Genomic DNA, 19573 nt, shown 5'->3' with positions numbered 1-19573 from the left:
GACGTCTAACCCGGGGTATGTATCTATTAACACAGCTAAGGCAACCAACTGTAGCTCAAGCCTCCTTCAATGTTCATTCACAAACTCTTAGACTGTGCCTCCAGATCCTAACACAGTTCTCTATTGCTCTCCTCTTTTTGAGAGAGGAAAATCAAGGTATGGAGAAGGAGGTGACTTAACTGAATGGCCTCAGCAGCTGGTGGGACAGGGCACTGCAAAGCTGTAGCACAAGTGACACCAAAGCCACACATGCTCATTCTGTCAGTAGCAGCTGAGGTGCTGGAAACAAAGCTGTGCTCTGTGTGGTTATGCAACCTCTGGTAAAGAATCTCCTATTCTTAGCTGCTTACACTAGAAAATTTAGTCAGGACTGAACTCTTAACAGCAGAGTCTCTATCCCATGTTATTCCTCCCTTGCCTTAGCCAGCACACAAATAAGGTGGGCTTGCTGGGTCTGTGGTCTGGGATATGCTGGAGGCTGCTGATCCAGGCCATAATATGAGGGGTTAACTGGTTAGCCTGCATCTCTGAGCAGGGAAATGGTACCTGCACTCATGTATCTATCTAAAAATTTGCACAATCTATTCTGAAAGATTCGTATAAAAAGAGACTCCCAGGAGAGTGGAAGCAATGAGAGTCACCACTGACCCACTCAGCATTTGGTAGATTTGCTTTGTTAGCATAGAAACATGGCAGTGCTTCTGTAAGCACTGCCATAAAACCAGTACAGAACAGCTGTAGTTTGAGGGGGGCCGTGGGGGGCAGGAAGGTGGACAGGAGTTACTTCAAGGAAAGGCAAGAGTCAAAAAGCAACAGCACTGCAATCAGGAGCCAGGTCTCCACACCCCTGGTTAGCTGTCAGCCACAGTGCAGGGAAGAGAGAACATTCAACCCTGAACTCACCTTCTTTCTGCTTCCTCCACTGAAACTCCAGCACCACATCGTCATGTCCCACGAAAGTGTGCACAGGTGTGTTCAGGTCAAAGACATTCCAGAGGAGCAGACTGTTTTCCCGACGGAGTTGGGGGACCATCACTGTCACCAGTCCATTATTGAAAGGCTTTGAGAGAAACACCCTTCCAGTTAGCCATGGAGAGTTCTGTTCCCATGCTGCTACTATCATACTCTCATTTTTCCCTTTTCCCACCAACACAAATGCAAAGGTTTTAAATGAGCTCAGCACAAAACAGAACCAGGCCAAAATCTGGGAAGGTCCAAGGTAATTCTGTGCAAAACCACTGTGTCTCAAGGGGTAATGTAGTAGACTGAGATACTCAATGCAGCTCACTTAAGATGAGTACAGTAATTTCACGAATACAAGCCGCACCAATTTGACCAAAATTTTGGTGGAAACCCGGAAGTGCGGCTAATATTCCGGGGCGGCTAATCTATTAACAAAATTCTAAAAGCTGCCAACACGGAAGTGAGAGCCCGCGGCAGCCCCAAGCCAAGCTGGAGCCCGGCCGGCCCCGGCAGAGGTGGGAAAGCCTGGCAGAGGCGGGGCCAGCAGTGTGGGGGCGGGCGGCAGAGCCTGAGCCAGCAGGGCGGGGGAGCCCGGGAGAACCGGGGCTAGCAGTGCAGGGGAGCATGGCAGAAGCAGGAAGGCCGGCGGGTGGGGCTGCCTGGCAGCGGGGGAAGCCCAGCATAATCGGGGCCAGCAGCGTGGGGGAGCCCGGCGGTGCGGGGGCCTGCAGTGCCGGCCAGGGCGAGGAAACGCGGCGGCGGTGCAGACGGGAGGGGGCGGCCGGCGAGCGTGGTGGCGGCGGCGGCAGCCCTGCCGGCGGGGCGAGCAAAAGCGGCGCTCGCGAACCGCGAACCGCGAGCCGCGAGCCGCGAACCGCGAGCCGCGAACCGCGAGCCGTGAACCGCGAGCCGCGAGCCGCGAGCCGCTCGCCGCGAACCGCGAGCCGCGAAAGCGCCGCCGCTCGCCGCGAAAGCGCCGCCGCTCGCCGCGAACCGCGAGCCGCGAAAGCGCCGCCGCTCGCCGCGAAAGCGCCGCCGCGAGCCGCGAACCGCGAGCCGCGAAAGCGCCGCCGCGAGCCGCGAGCCGCGAGCCGCGAGCCGCGAGCCGCGAGCCGCGAGCCGCGAAAGCGCCGCCGCGAGCCGCGAGCCGCGAGCGCGCCGCCGCGAGCCGCGAACCGCGAGCCGCGAAAGCGCCGCCGCTCGCCGCGAACCGCGAGCGCGCCGCCGCGAGCCGCGAGCCGCGAGCCGCGAACCGCGAGCCGCGAAAGCGCCGCCGCGAGCCGCGAGCCGCGAGCGCGCCGCCGCGAGCCGCGAACCGCGAGCCGCGAACCGCGAGCCGCGAGCCGCGAGCCGCGAAAGCGCCGCCGCGAGCCGCGAAAGCGCCGCGGGGCGGGCGCGGCGCTCGCGAGGCGCGGCGCGGGGCGAGCGAAAGCGGCAGCGGGGCGGACGGCGAGCCCGGCGGCGGCAGCCCTGCCAGCCGGGCGAGCGAACGCGGCAGCGGGGCGGTGCTGACGGGAGAGGGGGGCCAGCGAGCCCGGCGGCGGCGGCAGCACCACCCGGCCAGCCCCGCCGAGCCGTGGCGCTGAGCTGGGCCACCCGGCCCCGTCGGCAACCATGAGCGGGCCGAGCCTTCCTGGCCCCGCCCCGAGCCAGTAAAGCCCGCTATGCCGCGATCCTCTTACTAATTGGCCAATTTGTGAAAGCTGCGCACGGATTCTCGCGACGAACGAAAGTGCGGCTAATATTCGGGGTGCGGCTTATCTATTGACAAAGACAGCAACATTGTCGAGGCACCGGGGGTGCGGCTTATAATCCGTGCGGCTTGTATTCGTGAAACTACTGTAACTTCTTTCTGCTGCTTCCTCACTTTCCATCTGTGAGGCTGCAGGGATTTCACTTTCCACTGGGGATCCTTACTGTAGTCTGCCTGGAGCTGGACGACCTGTACCTGGGGACTGAGCCCCAGAAGTTCCTCAGGGTCATGATGCTCAGAGGAACATGGAAATCAGTCCTACACCCCTCGCTGTTTGGACAGGGAAAGGGGATCAAGATTCAAGGCACAGCACTGGCTTTAGGCCACATTCAGACCTCTGGGGATTATGACAGATGTTAAAGAGTCTTAGCTTCACTTGGGTGGGTGCTCACTCGCTCCTTCTCCTGAATGCCTCCACTGTAGATGCTGCTTTTCTATGCCTTTTAGGCACCAAGAAGGATTTTTAAAATCAACTTGGCAATGTCCACAAGTAGGACTGGTGAGAAACCCTATGGCAGTTCTTTAATTAATGTCTCTTTGTGCATTCTCAAAGCACAAGTGGAAGTGGTAGGAGTTTCTCACTCACCGTGTATCTTGCCTTCCAGACAGGAACCTGGCAGGGAAGAATATTGAGGTACTTCCGAGGCTGACGGTAATCCCAGAACTTGGAAAAAAAAAACAAACCAAGACAAAGGCAAGCAAAGGCAGGAGTCAGCTGGCTATAGTTTCAGGCTGTAGTTTTCCATGTGGCTTGCAAATAGAGCAGACCAAAAAGCATGCCAGGGTGCCCACAGCATCATTAGTAATCCCATTCATTAACAGCAGAGACGGCCCCAAAGGACAAATACCAAGCTATCAGCATCTGGCAGCATCCCTTAGAAAATGAGTGACTTGAGGTCATATTCACAGTGATCATAGCTTGAGTAATTAGAGCAGGGAGACAGGCAGCCTGCTTGGGCTTTCAGAGCTACAAGGTACCCTGCAGGCTGCCAGCCAATGTGCCAGTCCAGGCTGGAGGCAAGCCCACTCTGCTGTTACTGCTAATTTTCTAATGAAGAATCTAACCTTTTGCTTTGCTAGAATACACATCAATTGCATTTGCCTCAGAGCTTAGCTCAATGTGAATGAACTCCATTTGGCTGACAAACAAAGCACACTGTTTCCCCCCCAAGTAAGAGGCCCTGCACAGCAGTGCTTGCAGGCAGTCTCTTATTGATAATCCTGTTCAACATGAGTTTGGAAACTCCAGGGGTTGAAGTATGTCTCCCCTCAAGTTGCTATAATCAGCTTGGCACGCATTTTGGGACAAAGGCTCTTCTGGCATGTGTGGTCTGTTCCTTTCTGGCAAGCAACAGGCAGAGGCAGTTGTTTTCAGCTTCAATACTGCCCTAATCACCACAGACATGCTGCAAACATATGTGCACCCATTCTTCGATGATCTCTCTGCCTGTTCCGAAAGTGCAGTCCTGGCTCAACACACCAGGTGGCCAGAAACCAAACAATAAAGATCCAGATCATGCCAATGGCAAAGCACTCCCCAAAACTTCAGCAGCAGCAGGGGATCTGCTTCACCTACTCCCTAGCAGGAATTGCAGAAAAAACACTTACCCTAACAGAGTTGTCCTGGCTGGAAGTGGCCAGCGTATACTCATTGTCAGGATGCCAGTCCAGACCGTGGATTTTGGAGAGATGAGCTGCCAAATACTCCACTGCAGTGCTGGGTTTCTGCAAGGAGAAAAATTGTCCTTCTCAGCACGGGATACCTGAAATTTGGTCTAGTTCTTTGGCATAAAAAAGAGGCACTTTAACCAGGACAAGACATTTAGAACAACCGCCCCTGCTGGGGAACAGCAAATAGCTCAGCAGAAGTAGTTGAAGAAAAAAAATCCTGTGAAGGTATGGCAAATTCCAGCCACCAAGTACAGCCCTAACCATACTTTATACTCAGTTAAACAGTTAACTACTATGAGATCAAAAGGAAAATGTTAATGGATACAGTCTCTGAGGAAGGAGACTACCTAGATACTCTCTTCAGGCTCTTGGACTCCCAATTTTCTCTAGTCTGAAGTGACCCACAAGAGAGATCTGGGATAAAGTAGCACATTTCCTCAGTATTTATCTGTCACTAGAGGAGTATATGTATTGGGTAGGTGGGAATATGTACAGGCTGCTCAAAAATCCCTCAGCTTACCCTTTTGTCCCATATTCGGACATCCCCATCGTGGCTTGTTGCTAAACAGTTGGCATTTTTCTTGTTCCATTTCACCTGGGAAGCTCCAGCTGCAGCACAAACAGGGCACGTAAAACCATGCAATTACAGAGAAAACAGCACAGTAGTCCCATCACCTGGGCCTAGAGCTACCCTTAGCCCAAGAAAGGCAGCTCAGAGGAAGGATATCCCAGAAGCCAGCATGAAGGATGAAATGAAAATTATTAACTCCTGGTTCCTCAGTGTATCATTTGTATACTCAGGACAGCAAAGCAAGTGCTCCAGTTGCATGCCTAGAGATCTTTATCACATCTTCTAGCGGGAGCTGTACCTGATTAGAATACTCATGTCCACTAGCTCTGATGGAGCAACTTCCCCCAGACCAGAAATGTAGGTTCATCACCTCCTCCCCAAATCCCTCTCTTTTTAATCAAGTTACTTCTAGGTGCTTAGGGCCTGTTTCATTCCCCACCACTCCCCATACTATCAGCTGCTACATAGGCAAGTAGTGTTTTTGATCTATGATTAAAATACAGGTGCAGGTAGGAGAAGGCTGCAGTGCAGGTGACCTTGGGTGTGGCCGCTGGGTGGACCAGAAGGTCCATCTGTCAAAATACAGAAGTCAAAGACACCAATGACAGTGTAAAGAAACTGGATGATTGTCCAGATATGACTTATATGTAATATCATGAGGGACTCAGTCAAATCAGATGATGGGTGGTTATTTCTAATAGAAATAAAGCACAGTTTCAGTTAATGTGGGTTGTTCAGGTACTGTAAGCATAATGAATCTGTTCATCCTTATTCTGGCAGTATTTTTGAACCTTTTGAGCTATCAGAAAGGTGAGATCCATGAGAAAGCTAAACAGATCTCAGCCTGCTGCTATTCCCCACCTCCACTACCCACCTCCTGCTGCATGGTGAGCAGATTCATCCTGACAACCTGGCAAAAAGCTATTCTGGGGGATAAAAAGCTGCAAATAGACTGCCGGTTGATTGATTTGATCCCCTTACTGAAGGGTACACAAATGTCTGGACCATCATTTAACAGCATCAGGCACAGGAGGAAGTAAGGAAGCAAGGAAGCTTTCTGGGGAGCAGGCTGCTGGGCTAGCTCAGCTGTGAAACCTCACCCCAGACACCAGAACTGACCACTGCTTCTCTCTGACTCAGTAAGGTTTTTGCATTTCTGTGACAGAGAGGTTTGCTGGCTGGGAAAGGAATGGGAGCTGCTGCAGATGTGCAGCCTAAGCAGATGGAAGCAGCAGAGCATGAGAGTTACACATTGGGAGGATTGCTCCTGTACTGGGGACAGTAACTCAGGGAAAGGACGTTTTGCTCATCATCCGTTCCCAGTCCCAGCTCCAACCAGTGAGGCTGGACACACAGCACCTGCCAGCAGGTGGTATAGCAAGGGCTGGACACTCACCTTGGCAGCAGCCAGGAAAAGAACCTTTCCAGAGCAAGCACAGCCTAAAGACAGCACCCTGTATGCTCCCTTCATGTTGCAGGTGCCCCAGGGAAGCAGATACAGCCAGCTGCTGTACCCAACCCTGAGTGAGTGAGGGGACAGGCTGGCACAGAGAGCTGCCTGGGGTATGGTTTAGTTCCTCAACTGATTCAACCAAACATAAAAGGACATGAGAAAATAACAGACAGGCAACCCAAGATAAGCAGTGCAACAAGGTGGTTAAGCAGGGAGGAAGCTCCATGTGGCCATTAGTCAATGTGGGGGCAGCAAGTCCAAGTACCATAACTGCCCTCCATGCCTGGGAACCTCAAGGGGCTCCACATCTCTTCTGAATTCTGCTTCTCTAAAAGGAGTTGGGAACTGGAGCCTCTCAGGCTGATCCTACATGGGATAATCACACATGGTGGCACTTCTGTACTTTGCCATGCCTCAGCCTTGAAGCATGAAGGAAGAATAACAGTAAGGGCATGCAACAATAATGCTGTTTAATGCCTACATCACACAGGTCAGACTTACCAACTGCAGAGAGTGAGACCGTGGGCTTCCTGGTGTCTCTGAAATACAATGTGGCCACTGTGAGTACACACAGCACAGTCCAGCTTTCCCAGCCAGCTCCCTGCTATTCCAGCACTAACATTATTGCTGCCTTGGGACCTAATGAACCTTCTGCTTACCAAAATACACCAGCACTAAATGGAATAAAGGTGACCAGCTGGAGGAAAACAAACATCCTGGAAGTGTTCAAGGCTGAGTTGGATGGGTCTTGGAGCAACCTGGTCTACTGGAAGGTGTCCCTGCATTTGGCAGAAGAATGGAACTAGATTTTTAAGGTCCTTTCCCACTCAAACCATTCTACGATCTTATCTTGCCAGCATATGCAGCAGGAAGTTTAGGACAGAGAACAGAGCTGGACTGGACCAGAGGGAGGAGAAACATACACTAAGTGTGGCATATTGCAACTGGGTGGCAAGGAAAGAGGGCTCACAAATTGTTGCTGTGGGAAGCAACAAAACAGCCTTTCCAAGGAGGATTAAAGGAACAAATAGAGCTGTGGAAGCACTCGACAAAAGCCACTGATGTGCTCGTCGAGCCTTTGCCGATCCTGATTCAAAGCAGATGGAGCAGTTACTACAGAGAAAAATTTCATGTATAATAGCAAAATTAGTAGAAAATCAGCCCAGCTGTGTGCAGACCAAATTCAGTCTGTCTACAAACCAAATTCCACAGCAGCAGAAACAGTGCAGCACCATGACAACTCCTAGCAGCCAGGGTATAGATCAAGGCAATAATTTACTTCCTGGCCTTGCCCCTCAGGAATTCACCTGCTCTTTCATGAAAAATGACAGTGAAAATAAGGAATATTGTCTTCAGTTTTTTCTGTTTGCTGAACAGTAGAACATTTTCTGAAATGGACTGCACCTCCCTCTAAGAATTTCTGCCTCAAAGTTCTTCTGTATGAAAATTTAAGTAGGGAATTTCCAGCTGCCCTTACTGCAGGGCTACCTCCCTAGGGTGTCATTAGAGACAGTCACTTCAGCAGGATGTTAATCTGCTGGAGGCCAGCAGTGCCAGGACCTCAGTGCCACAGCAAGCTCAGAGCTTTTCCTAGCACAACTGGGATGTAGAGGTTTTCAGAGATTGCCTAAGGAAGCAGTTCTGGGCAAGTGATACAGGCAGACACAAAACAATGGAAGGGCACAATAGAGTTAAAGGAGGACTTCTGATAACAACCTTCAGAGACCTCTGTTTTTCCTGCCTGGTATTAAGATAGTATCACAGGAAAACAACTGGCAGTTATTGTATCTCTATGTCTTTTAATTACACATTAATAATATATTGTCATTCTCAAGCACCATTTAACCAGGGATCTAAGTGCATGTTCACAGGAACTAAGCAAGCCTCTGGGTAGCCTGGTGCAGTGGGGTTATATAATTATCCTCCTATTATAACTGAGCAAGGGAGGCAGAGAGGAACAATGTGATTTGCTGGGGGTCATAAAGAGTTGTACAGCCAGCAAGAGAAACCAGCAGTGTCAGTGCCAGCTCCTTGCTTCTCAGGTGTAAAATCTGGGGCTTAAATCTGGACATATAGTTGGAAATATCTGCTACCCTTAAAGTATTCACAGCTGAAAGCAGCACCAGGAAACAAGGGAAGGTACAAACAAGAAAACTTTCCTGAATACAACTGTCAGTCTTCCCACCACTGAGGGAGAACCAGCAACAATCCATTAATTTAGTAGAAAATGGCTATAGGATCATGAAATGGTGCTCATTAAATGAGCTAAAAAACCCAACAAACTGAGGAACATCCTTGGGCTCCAGGAAAAGCCCCTAAGGAACTATCTGAAGTGGGCAGGGAGTGAAGCCAGGCTGCTTAACCACTCTACTGACCATCACTGACTCTGAATTGGATTGAAAATAGGGGAGCAGAAGTCATCTAGGAGACAATGGGAAGTAGCTGAAGTCCCTGTAAGTGCAGCTAAAGAGCAGCACCCATCAGGGCATGCCTTGCCTGCAAGCTGATAATTATGGAAAAGAGTCCCAGTGATTTCTCCAAAATGCAGAAACATACTGATTCTTACTTGATGTCCCAGATGTAGATGTATGTGTCCACAGAACTGGTGACCAGGAGGTCTGGCTCAAACACTGCCCAGTCCAGGTCACTGCAAATGCAAAATCAAAGATCAGTAAAGAAAAGCACAAGCAGAGTTTGCATCAACTTCCCACAAGCTGCCAGTACATTCTCCAACAAATTCACAGCAACTCCATGACATCTACTGAAACTTTTAAAGTAAAAAGCAAGATCTTAATAATTTCTCTAAGTAAATTCCAAGAAGCAATGAAACGCTTCTAAGTAAATTCCAGTGAAGCATCCTCCCAGCCCTGAACTTTACAGCTACTGTGTGTGTGCTCTTTCCCCTCCAGGCAAAGGGACACTGTCTCAAAGAGTTCTCAGCAACCACACATCCTTGGCATCAACCCCTCACTCTGGGATGCCTCCCTGTTGGGAACACCAAGTGCACCTGGGACACAAAGAGCCTCCAGTCAGCACAAACAACTGTCATTTCAAGGGCTGCAAATACTTCCCACAGCCAGAAGCTTGAGTAAAAGCAGTCCTTCAACTGCATTTCCAACCCAGCATTGAAATACGACCTTAAAATAGGCAAAAATCTCCCCTGCACCACTGTAACATTCTCTAAACTTGGTCTTTGGGATTACCTTCCTTAATTAAGCTGCTATCACACAGAAACACAGCTGGGATTAAATTTAATAAACATGCGATCCGTTTCCCAGATGATGGCTGCTGCTCTTTACAAGGACAGCAGCCTAAGGCAATGACATTCAAGCCATCAAGAGCTAAGTTGATATATTGGGGGAGCCATGAGAGGGTGAGCAACTTCACACATCACATCATCACCAAATGGGAAAGACAGTCCAGTCCAGAGAGGTGTGTAAGAACAGGCTCAGAGCAGTCTGAGTGAAGCCAGGACCAAAACATTCAGTTTCTATGAAACAATGCATTATTTTCCACTCAGCAGACCACAGCATGATTTGTTCTTCACCTGATCACACGTGTGTGTCCTTGCAGAGATGTGCAAACTTCCCCATTCCCTTCCTTCCACTTATACAGGTCAACACGCTGATTGCTCTGTAATTAGATGGAAGAAAAGAGAGACAGTCTGAGACCAACAAGGTAGGACATGGATCTGTGTGTTAGGACCAGGTTCCCTTCACTTTGAACAACTTCAGTTAACAACGAGGCATGCTGTGATTAACAAAGTCCTTGCCCAAAGCAGGAGAGCAAAGATGAAATACAGGCTGCAAGGACTTTCAAAAGCTTACACTTTTTAATTACACCCACTTAAAACTGGAGATAAACTAGAATAGGAGAAAAAAATCCCTCATTGCAAAATCTTTCCATGAAATTATATTCTCAGAGTCTTTATTTCCTAACAACGTGTTGTAACTGCAGGCAACAGGCTGACAAATTCTCTCTGCAGGAATACCCTGCCAGTCTGTTAAATTCACAACTGGAGTTTTTGGTGAGGGGGATGATGGATTACCACTGGTTGTCCTCAGTTCTCTCTCAATTCCCTTCTGGGATAATCAGGGCCATTGCCAAACACAAACAATATAGTCTAATGGCTTCAAGGTCACCTCCTCAAGGGTACTCCCCCCATGCTTGCCAGCCCAGGAGAAAAGCTTCAAGGGTTTATCACTAGCTGTAAAAAACAAAGGCAAACCAGATGTATCAATGACAACATTACTTAGCGTTCCTTCACTCATTCCAGGAATAAATCCTTGCCCAAACAAGGCCACACACAAAGTTACTTGAAACTAGTTATTGTGCTGTAAGTTCATGTTCTGTCTCAATCAAGGTTCACTTCAGGCCAGGCCAACTCTAATCTTTCTGGGGCAGGAATTGCCTTTGTGGGTGCATACAGAGTGCCAAGCACAGTGGAGCATAACTGGAAATTTTGCAAAATCAGAAAGAACACGACCTTAAAATGTTATTTTCATGAGCCCCTTGTTTTCAGACTTTTAGGTAGATGAGGGAAAAGATAAGAGACTTCATAGAAACACACAGTTGTTGAGGTTTGAGGTTGGAAAAGACCTCTAAGATCACCGAGTCCAACTGTTCCATTACAATTTTTGTGGCTGGTTTTTTTGTGGTGGTGGATTTTCTTCCTATCCCAAAACTGCTTCATGTGAATTTCAACTTGCAGATAGATAAAACATTACAGCTTTCTTTGAAATGAAAGGTCTCATTCCAGTTCAGCAATAATATATGACATTTTTCTAACTGCTCACAGCAGGGCTGTACAAGAGCTTAGGGCAAGAAAAAACTCGTTGCATGTTTCTCATTGACAGAAGTATTTAAGGGGTAGAGTGAAAATACCCAAAGGGATTTATCCAGGACTCCAGAAACGAGATACAAGATAATGATCACCAGAGAGACTGCTCCTCCCAACAGGAGCATTTTCTAAAAAATTGTGATCTTCCAAAGTGTCAGTCTTCACTTCCAACAATTTCATCACCCCTTTCTTCAAGAACCTGTGGCCACACAAAAGAAAAGACAAGAATCTAGGATTGAAAACAACAGCATTTCTGAAACAACAGCTTAGGAGTCCCCAAAAACATGCTTGAGCCAAAGGGCAAACACAGCCACGGACAGCAAAGGACTTGCACCAGCTCTCCTGGAAAGGAGTTAAACATAAGGACAGATCCCCCTCTGCCTGCACCACTTCCAATTAACAGGACTGCAAACCAGAGGAGGCTGCTGGCAAACAGGATGGCAGACTTTTATATCCCTTTTCCACCCACAGGGATGCAGAGGAATAAGACCCTTGGGCTGTCTGCAACACACTGAAATGGCTTGAAAGGTGGCATTTTTGTCACGAACTGAAAAAGCTGCTTGACCTCATCTTGGGGATTCCTCAATCAGTGTCAGCAACCATGTTCAAATCCCCAGAGCATCACAAGATCTATGTTTATAAACAGAAGCAGCAAGGTTTGATGCCAGCTACACCTGGTTTCAGTCTGGAACAAGATGGGGTCCTGTATCCACTTAGAGCAGCAAGAGGCAGGAGTGCTCGGATGGGCGAGATGAGCACAGCTCCCCTTTGCAGCAGGGTCCTGCTCAGATCAGCACAAACTCATCACTGGATATTGTCTTCAGAGTGTGTTTGAAAAGAAGCTTTCCTGCTCCACTTGAGGCCTGTTTAGGTGCATCTCCTTAGCTGGTGCTGGTTTCCACAGACTGTACCCAGAAGTGGCACTGAAGGACACCTTTTTGCCAGTTTTACTCTCTGCTCAGAAGCAGGTTGCTACTGAAGGCACCTTTAAGACATCAGTCATGTGCCAGAGCTGGGAAGAGACAGGCTGGGGAATGTCAGAGAGCAAACAGGCAGAGGCTCCCAGCTGGCAGCACCAGTCCACTTTTAAAACAAAACCAATCGAGGAAGCAAAAGGAATAAAAATCCAAAGAATCATCTTCAACTAGGTGTTTTCTCAAAGGAATAGATGGAGAGATTTCTCCATCCCCACTAATCCAGGACTCTCAGTCTATAAAAGCAGACACAACACAGCAGAAAAGGCAGCTCACCCTGGGAACAGTCTGCACCTGACTGGTGCCAATTGCCACGGTGCTGTGGGTGATGGCTGAGATTTCCATCAGCAGAGCTCAGGGCTCTGGGTGAACAAGCTGCAGAGCGTGACAGACCAAGTATAGAGCAGAGCCAGAAACTGCACTTGGTCTCACACAGCCACTACTGCTTCTTCAGCCCAACCCACTGCCTCATGGAACTCCTCATTGATCCAGTCCATGCCCAGCTGCAAACCCCAAGCTGCAAGCCAGTATTGACCTGTGCTATTTACAGATTGCCTGGTGCACCACAGCCGAGCAGCAAGGCAGGGAGGTGAAAACAAAACAGCAGAGAGCAAGAAATTTAAGAAGTGCACAAATCTAAGACTGGAAATCAGAAAGAAAGCACTTCCCTCCAGAAAAGAACCATTTGGATGCTTGATTTATTTGGCAAAGTGTTTTGTAAATGACAAGCTAGCAAAACTAGATTCAACCCTGACTCCCAATAACGGAGAGCCATCAAACCAAATACCTTGCTGGCAGTAAATCAGAGTTAGGCCTTGATCTTGCGATGTGACTTGCAGAAACATGTCTGTACCAGCTCCACACAGCCTTCCAGCTCTGCAGAGGCTCAGCCATGAAAGACAGACCAGGCAAGACGACGAGTTACAGCTTTTAAATGAGTGAACTTACTGAAGCTGCAAAGTAGTAGGCGTAGCTGTCGTGGGGGTTCCACTGCACCGCCCCGATGTCCCACTTGCTCTGCCGGGAGATCTTCCGGTGACCCTCATTTGGGGAATCCAGGTTGACAATGTAGAGGAAACGGCGGCTGCAAGACACACAGACACAAAGGGGCTGCATCTCACAGGACTCCAAGCTCACATGAAGCTCACAGCCTTGTGTCTAGAGGCACAAGAACCAAAAGAAGAGAAGCATTTCACAAGACAAGTGAAAATGCTACATTTTACTACATTAAAACTGACTTAAGAAAAACCCACAAGCCTGCAACAAAGACAAGACACAGTCAAAGTAAACAGGGCCTGCAAATGTAATAGATAGCTTACACAACAGAAAAACCCTGATAACTTGCTTACAAAAGAAAAGGCTGGAAAATGGTGCAAACATGGTTTGCAGGCCTAACGCTGCAGCAGCAGAGCCTAAGTGGCACAGGCCTGGGAGTCCAATGCAACAGCTTCAGCCTGGATAGGTTGCTCTGAGCAAGATTTAATGAGCCTTGACAAAGATGATTCTACGTGGGTGCTTCTTTCCACACCAGTTTGAGGGCTTGGTTCCACCGACAGTACAAAAACACCTGCACAGAGCTCATGCTCAGCTGCAGCAGCTTCATAACGTGGGTGGACACAGTCCTGCACAGATTTGGTTCCATTACTTACCTGAGCTAACTCTATATGCAGCAGAAATAATTCTGCTTGATGGTAAATCTGAGCTCATACATCCTGCTGGATGTGGCCAACTCTCCACAAAGCAAGGTATCATCCTGTGCAATTCATCTTACAAGCAAGAGAAACTTTCCAGAAATAACTGTGAGCAAGCTGAACCCTATGGAAGACCAGCATCAAAACATAATGAACTCTACATAATTAACCACATGAGCATCATCTCTCAGCTGCAAAGTGACCATACCGCTGCTCTGAGCACTGGCTGCTCCTCCTGCTATTCCTGTGCAGCACTGCCAGGCTAAGGGTTTACATGGAAGAAAGCACTGCTTCGAGTGTACCAAAGGACTTGGTTCCTTGAAGGCTGAACAAAGATCAGCTACACTCACATGATTCTGAAATGAACATCTTAATTGGTGTGGCAATTGTGTCACTGACAGGGGGACAGGAATAGCAGTTAGTACTGAAAAGCAGGAGCTGGAAAGGCACTGCTGAGCTGGTTGAAGACTTGCCCTGAAGTTGCATACATAAGACCAAGCTCTCCTGGAGACTTGGGCAACTTGGAAGTCCATGGCACCTACTGTGTGGCTCTCAGCACACACTGAACCAGCAGAGAAGCAGGTCAGAGACCCCCATGGGAATATTTGGGGCAAATTTTGTTAGGAAATAATCTAATCCATACTTCAAGGCAATCCAAATAGTACTTCATGATGCTGATGTTCCATCTCCCATATGGGACCTGGGAAGGAATTTACCAGGAAGGCCACACCAGTATTTTACTGCGCTCTTGTTGCTGTCTCTCCACTGTGTATCCCATTGGGAACATGACCTAGAATCAGTTTCATTAAGTCTTGGACAGAATTCAGCTGCACCTTTCTGAAACAATCCATCAACCCTCCAGCTGAGGTCAGCCTGAAGGTTGCTGGCCTGGCTTGTGGAAATGACTGTCACACTTCCAGCAGAGACTGTCACACTCACCCCGAGAGTACAGCACGCTGTCCCAGGCAATCCACTGACATGGCAGTCGCCTGTTCAAGAGAAACACAGAACAAAACTAAATAATGCCTGTCAGGTCAGCTGCTCAGTCAAACACATGGCTTTAAGGAGGAGCTCAGGAAAGTAATATCTCCTTAAAGTAGTACAGGGGGGCAATGGGTGTAGTGGTTGATTTTAGGATGCAGGACAGCACACAAAAACATCTTTGCTAGCATAAACTGAAGACAAAACCTGGCAGACAACATTATGAGTACTAAAGACCTTGCTCCCTTCTCCCTGCTATGGCAATCACAGCTGCAGTCTTTCAATCAGCAATCTCTAATAATCTGTATTAATCAGTCTCTGCTCCTGCTCAGGAACTTTACCAGTCTCTCTCTTTCATTGCAGGGCCAGATTTAATGATATATCTACTGGGAGATAGAAGTGCAACCATTTGTGCATGGCTGGTCTCCAAAAATGAGAGATGGCCAAGAGGCATCAGAATTTACTTTGCCATTGCTTGTAGAGAAGGCTGTGAGATAACTTAAAGGCCATTAGAAAAGAAAATTTTAAAAAGGACTGTTTGGATACTGTCTCTGCCTCTTTTTGTGCAGAATGAACTGGCTGATCATCTTGTTTAAATGCCAAGAGAACAAAGGAAAATTTTACTTGGAAAGCTGAACAGTTCAACCCATAAACATAGATATGACTTCAATAGAGTTTTAAGCATTCACAGTACCGAATCAGAATATGCCCCACATTCTTCACACTAACTGCTGTCATCTTCAAAGCTGCCTCTCCGAAGGCTCAGGATATATCTCCTGATGCTGTTCAGGATTTTAAGTGCTCTCAGTGTGGATGTAACAAGACTTCAGGATGTCCCACAGCTACTACTTACAAGCATCACTAAAACCTGACAGACAAGACAGAAATCCCACTCTATTTCAGTCAGATCTGACACAAGAATATCCTTCACAAATTCTGAGCTTTTTCAGCCAGAGCCCTTGCAAATACCCCAAGGGAGGGAAAAACAGCATCAGGGACCCTTCTCTAGAGACGCCATGGCAAATAGCTACAGCTGCCTGCAGAGTTTCAGCAGGAGCTCATGGTAAACCAAACCCCATTTCACCACTTTTACTGTTCCAGGAACAACCCCCTTTCATTACTTTTTCCAAGGCAAATCCAATCTTCTGGCAAGGTATCTCTAGTCCTAAAGCTAATGCTATAAATAAGCAGCTAGTTTTAAGATCTCTAAATGAAAAAAGAAACAATCACAGCTTTCTAGACTCCACAGCACCCTGCAAAACACAGAACAAAACCTGCAAAATAATAGGTTACTGACTCTATAAAAGAAACAAGAACTAACCAAACCAAACAAATCAACAGAAGAAAGAATTTCTCCCAGATGGTACATATTTTTCTCCTGAGAAATTAAAATGAAGATCACTAAAGCCACTACAGTAATCAGAGCTTTCTCATGTGATGAAGGGCTAGTCAGGAGACATATTTCATAGAGTTAGGGCCATCTTTCCTCAAGACAGAAAAAAAACATGTCAATTTAAAGTGATTGATAATTTCATATACAAGTTTATTTTTTCTAGTGTTGGCTCTAGGATCTCATAAATCCTTACAAATTGTTTTCCATAATGAACACTGGTAAACTGTTGTTTTTCCAGGCACCAAATATCATAAAATGTAATGAACAATCAGAACGAAGTAAAAAGTTTCACATGTCAGGCTGCTACTCTGATGGGTCACAAATTAAGTTGTTTTACAGCAACAAACAGTTCCCTATGATACAAGAGTTTTATCTAGGCATAGGGAAAAAAACCAAACAGCTGTCATTTAATGTGCTTGGTATAGTGATATGTCAGTCTTCACAGCACAACCTTCCAGAAGGGGGGAGTTGAAACTGAACAAACAAACCTGAAAGCAGTTTTTATTCTAAAACAACACCGTAGATAGCTAGAACTGCTGTTCATGAATAACAATGACATGAGTAAGCACAGCAGGAGCACGGCACATTTGAGAACCTGCTCTGAACGCACAGCCCAGGCAGCATCTTCTCAGACTTCAAGCATCTACTTCGGCATTTCACTTAATTCCTGCTAGGCAAGCCAAGGAAAACTGCTTTTCATATCTGAACTTTCATTAGTTTCCAATTTAGCTTCATTCTCTCCACCTGAGAGCGACACACCAACCCTATTGGACATGGCTATGCTGTTTTACAAGAGCTTTAAACTCTTAACAAGCAATACCAGTTTCCTGCATATTTAACCTCCCATCTCACACTGAATTGCTACAAATGGTTCTATTTCAGCACTGGGTGAGTTTTACTCTCCTTTTGATAGTGCCAACAGCCCAAGAAGAGCCTGTAGGTCTTGTTTAAATCTAAGAGTACATAGACTGCCACCTCTGTCAGCTTGTACAGAAAAATGACACTTGTAGGTAACACAGGTCCCAAAACACAGTCATTTTCTGATGTGCTACAGGTTGGGTGCTGTAGCCTTCTCATTACACACTCCAGCATGGTGAACAAAGACAACTGCAGTGTTTGCAGAAGTGTCCTGGCTATAAATATAATAACTGCCCACTCTTTTGATTCTTGTTTCCATTTAGGTTGTTTTTGGGGTAAGAATTTTGGAGCTAGTGTGGCCTACATGCAGAGCTCAAGACTAGTACTGGATGATTTCAGCCAAGGTGCTCCAGTTTCTCAAGCTCAGGTTTCCCACCTGCAAAAATGTTCCTGCAGACTCCCAAAAAAAATCTCAGACACAGTTTAGCCTGAAGCAGCAGTCTGGCAGCTGCAGCCACAGCAGCTCTCTGGTTTCACATGGTATAGCAGGCAGGTCAGAACAGCTCCAGGAAGATCACACCAGAGTAACGCATAATGACCGAAACCCCCGTGTTCACCGTCTGCCAGGGTGTGTGCCAGCGCAGGAGTGACACTGAAACCAACTGCTGCAGCATGGGATAGCAACACCTGTCCCTTCTGCTCCCACACACCAGACGTTATGAGTAAGCAACAAAGTCATGAGGCCTCCTATCTCCTGAGCCAGATGCAATGTGGATCTGCGATGTAGGAAGATGTACCCTCGTATCTCATTACTGGTTTCCTGAGGGCAGATCCTCAGCAGCAGATGAGGCTGCTTTAATGCTTCTGGGAGGAAAACTAATACAAAACTTCTGAGGTACAAAAGCAAAAAGTTTTGTAAGCTTACAGAGGGTAGGCTGGATGCAGCATTCAGCATTCAGTGCCTCTGTCTGCAATGGTGAAGGCAGAGCCATCACTGCCCCAGCACAAGAGGACAAATGAGACGAGAGAGTTTCCAGAACTATTTTTTTTTACCTTTCTGGGTTTCCTGCTGAAGTAGTTCATAGTTCACCCACTGTATCTAGCTTTGTTAAGCTGTTGCCAACACCTTAAACCCCCCACTTTTCTTAGAACAGAATCACAGACTCCTAGAATGGCCTGGGCTGGAAGGGACCTTAAAGATCATCTTGTTCCAAATCCCCGTCATGGGCAGGGACACCTTCACTAGGCTGCTCCAAGCCCTGTCCAGCCTAGCCATGAACACTTCCCAGGATGTAAGAACAACTTTTTCAACAGCATGTGAGCAAACTTTGAGCAGAGTGCTACTGTCACCATCAGCCTCAAAAACAAAAGCTGACCTTTTTGCTGTTTACAAAAAAATATAACCCACTTTTTATTTTAATCGAGTAACACTCAGCAATTTATTTAGCAGTCTCCAGGAAAACCAACAGAGCCATAGAATGGTCGGGGTTGGACGAGACTCTAAAACTCATCTCGTTCCAACCCCCTACCATATGCAGACATTTTTCACTATAGACCAGGTTGCTCAGGGTCCCATCCACGCTGGCCTTGAGCACCTCCAGCAAAAGGAAACGACGTGTGAAAAGTGCCAGTATCGTATATTAGGCCTGAAAACGTATTTTTAAAAAAGACAAGCCCTAATAAAGATTAGAAGTTAAGTGCCCCGTGAAATAAGGCGTTATCTCCGCGCAAAAGACTCCAGACCGCCTCAGCCCCGGCCATCGCCGCCGAAAGGCCCCGCGGGGCCGCCGAGCCCTCTCGGGCCAGGACCTCCCCCCGCTCCGCTCGTCACGGGCCGGCCGGGGGCTGCCCCCGCGGCGCGGTGATACGGCAGCCCCCGGGCCCCCCGACCTGGGCGTCGCGGAACTCCACCACCACATTCTCGCTGCTCCAGCGCGCCGCCATCTTGGGCCGCCCCAGCGGAGCCTGCGCGGGGCCTGCGCACTGTGGGGCGCCGTGCGGTGGCTGCTGGGAAATGTAGTCCCGCTGCTCACCACCCCCCACCCGCCCCCGGCCCGGTGAAATGGGACAGCGGGTGCTGTGGAGCCAGTGGAGGTCCCACAGCCCGGGGGGCGTCCCCGTGCGGGCCCGGCCTCTCCGGAGAGACTCTGGCCGCGGAGGCCCGCGGGTGGTCGCAGCCCCACAGCAGAGCAAGATGTGTGTGTGGCGTGGGTCGAGGGTTGTGTTCCGCGGGGCAGCGCCCGCTCGTCGGTACGGCGGCGGCTCCGCTTCCCGCGGCGGCGGCGAGCGCAGCGCCGGGCGGCGGCGGTGCAGGGGTTAAGGGCGGCGGGCCGGGGGGGCCGGGGGCGGGAGCATGCGTGCTGCCGGCCGCTATTGTCTCCGGCGCGGCGCCCAGCACCAGGCGGCGGCCGCAGCGAGGCCGTGC

The 19573-nt window shown here is 48.6% G+C and overlaps 1 protein-coding gene across 2 annotated transcripts in view; it reads right to left on the bottom strand.

The window, feature by feature from the left end:
• WDR59 (WD repeat domain 59) overlaps window positions 1–19143 on the bottom strand; it is a 50008-nt gene extending 30865 nt beyond the window's left edge. For both annotated transcript variants that reach the window (XM_033069441.2, XM_033069442.2), the window contains exons 1-10: window positions 19039–19143; window positions 14856–14905; window positions 13174–13309; window positions 9959–10044; window positions 8978–9058; window positions 6913–6950; window positions 4908–4996; window positions 4325–4441; window positions 3303–3380; window positions 904–1060 (exon numbers count right to left, since the gene is read on the bottom strand). In XM_033069441.2, coding sequence (XP_032925332.1) covers window positions 904–1060; window positions 3303–3380; window positions 4325–4441; window positions 4908–4996; window positions 6913–6950; window positions 8978–9058; window positions 9959–10044; window positions 13174–13309; window positions 14856–14905; window positions 19039–19092 — 886 coding nt within the window. In that variant the 5' untranslated portion in view covers window positions 19093–19143. The remainder of the gene's footprint in view (window positions 1–903; window positions 1061–3302; window positions 3381–4324; window positions 4442–4907; window positions 4997–6912; window positions 6951–8977; window positions 9059–9958; window positions 10045–13173; window positions 13310–14855; window positions 14906–19038) is intronic.
• Between the last annotated feature and the right edge of the window lie 430 nt (window positions 19144–19573).

Source organism: Catharus ustulatus, chromosome 11 (genome assembly GCF_009819885.2).
Source record: "Catharus ustulatus isolate bCatUst1 chromosome 11, bCatUst1.pri.v2, whole genome shotgun sequence".
Taxonomy (NCBI): Eukaryota; Metazoa; Chordata; class Aves; order Passeriformes; family Turdidae; genus Catharus; species Catharus ustulatus.
Note: the sequence above shows the minus strand (reverse complement) of the source record. Positions and strands in the feature narration are given on the sequence as shown.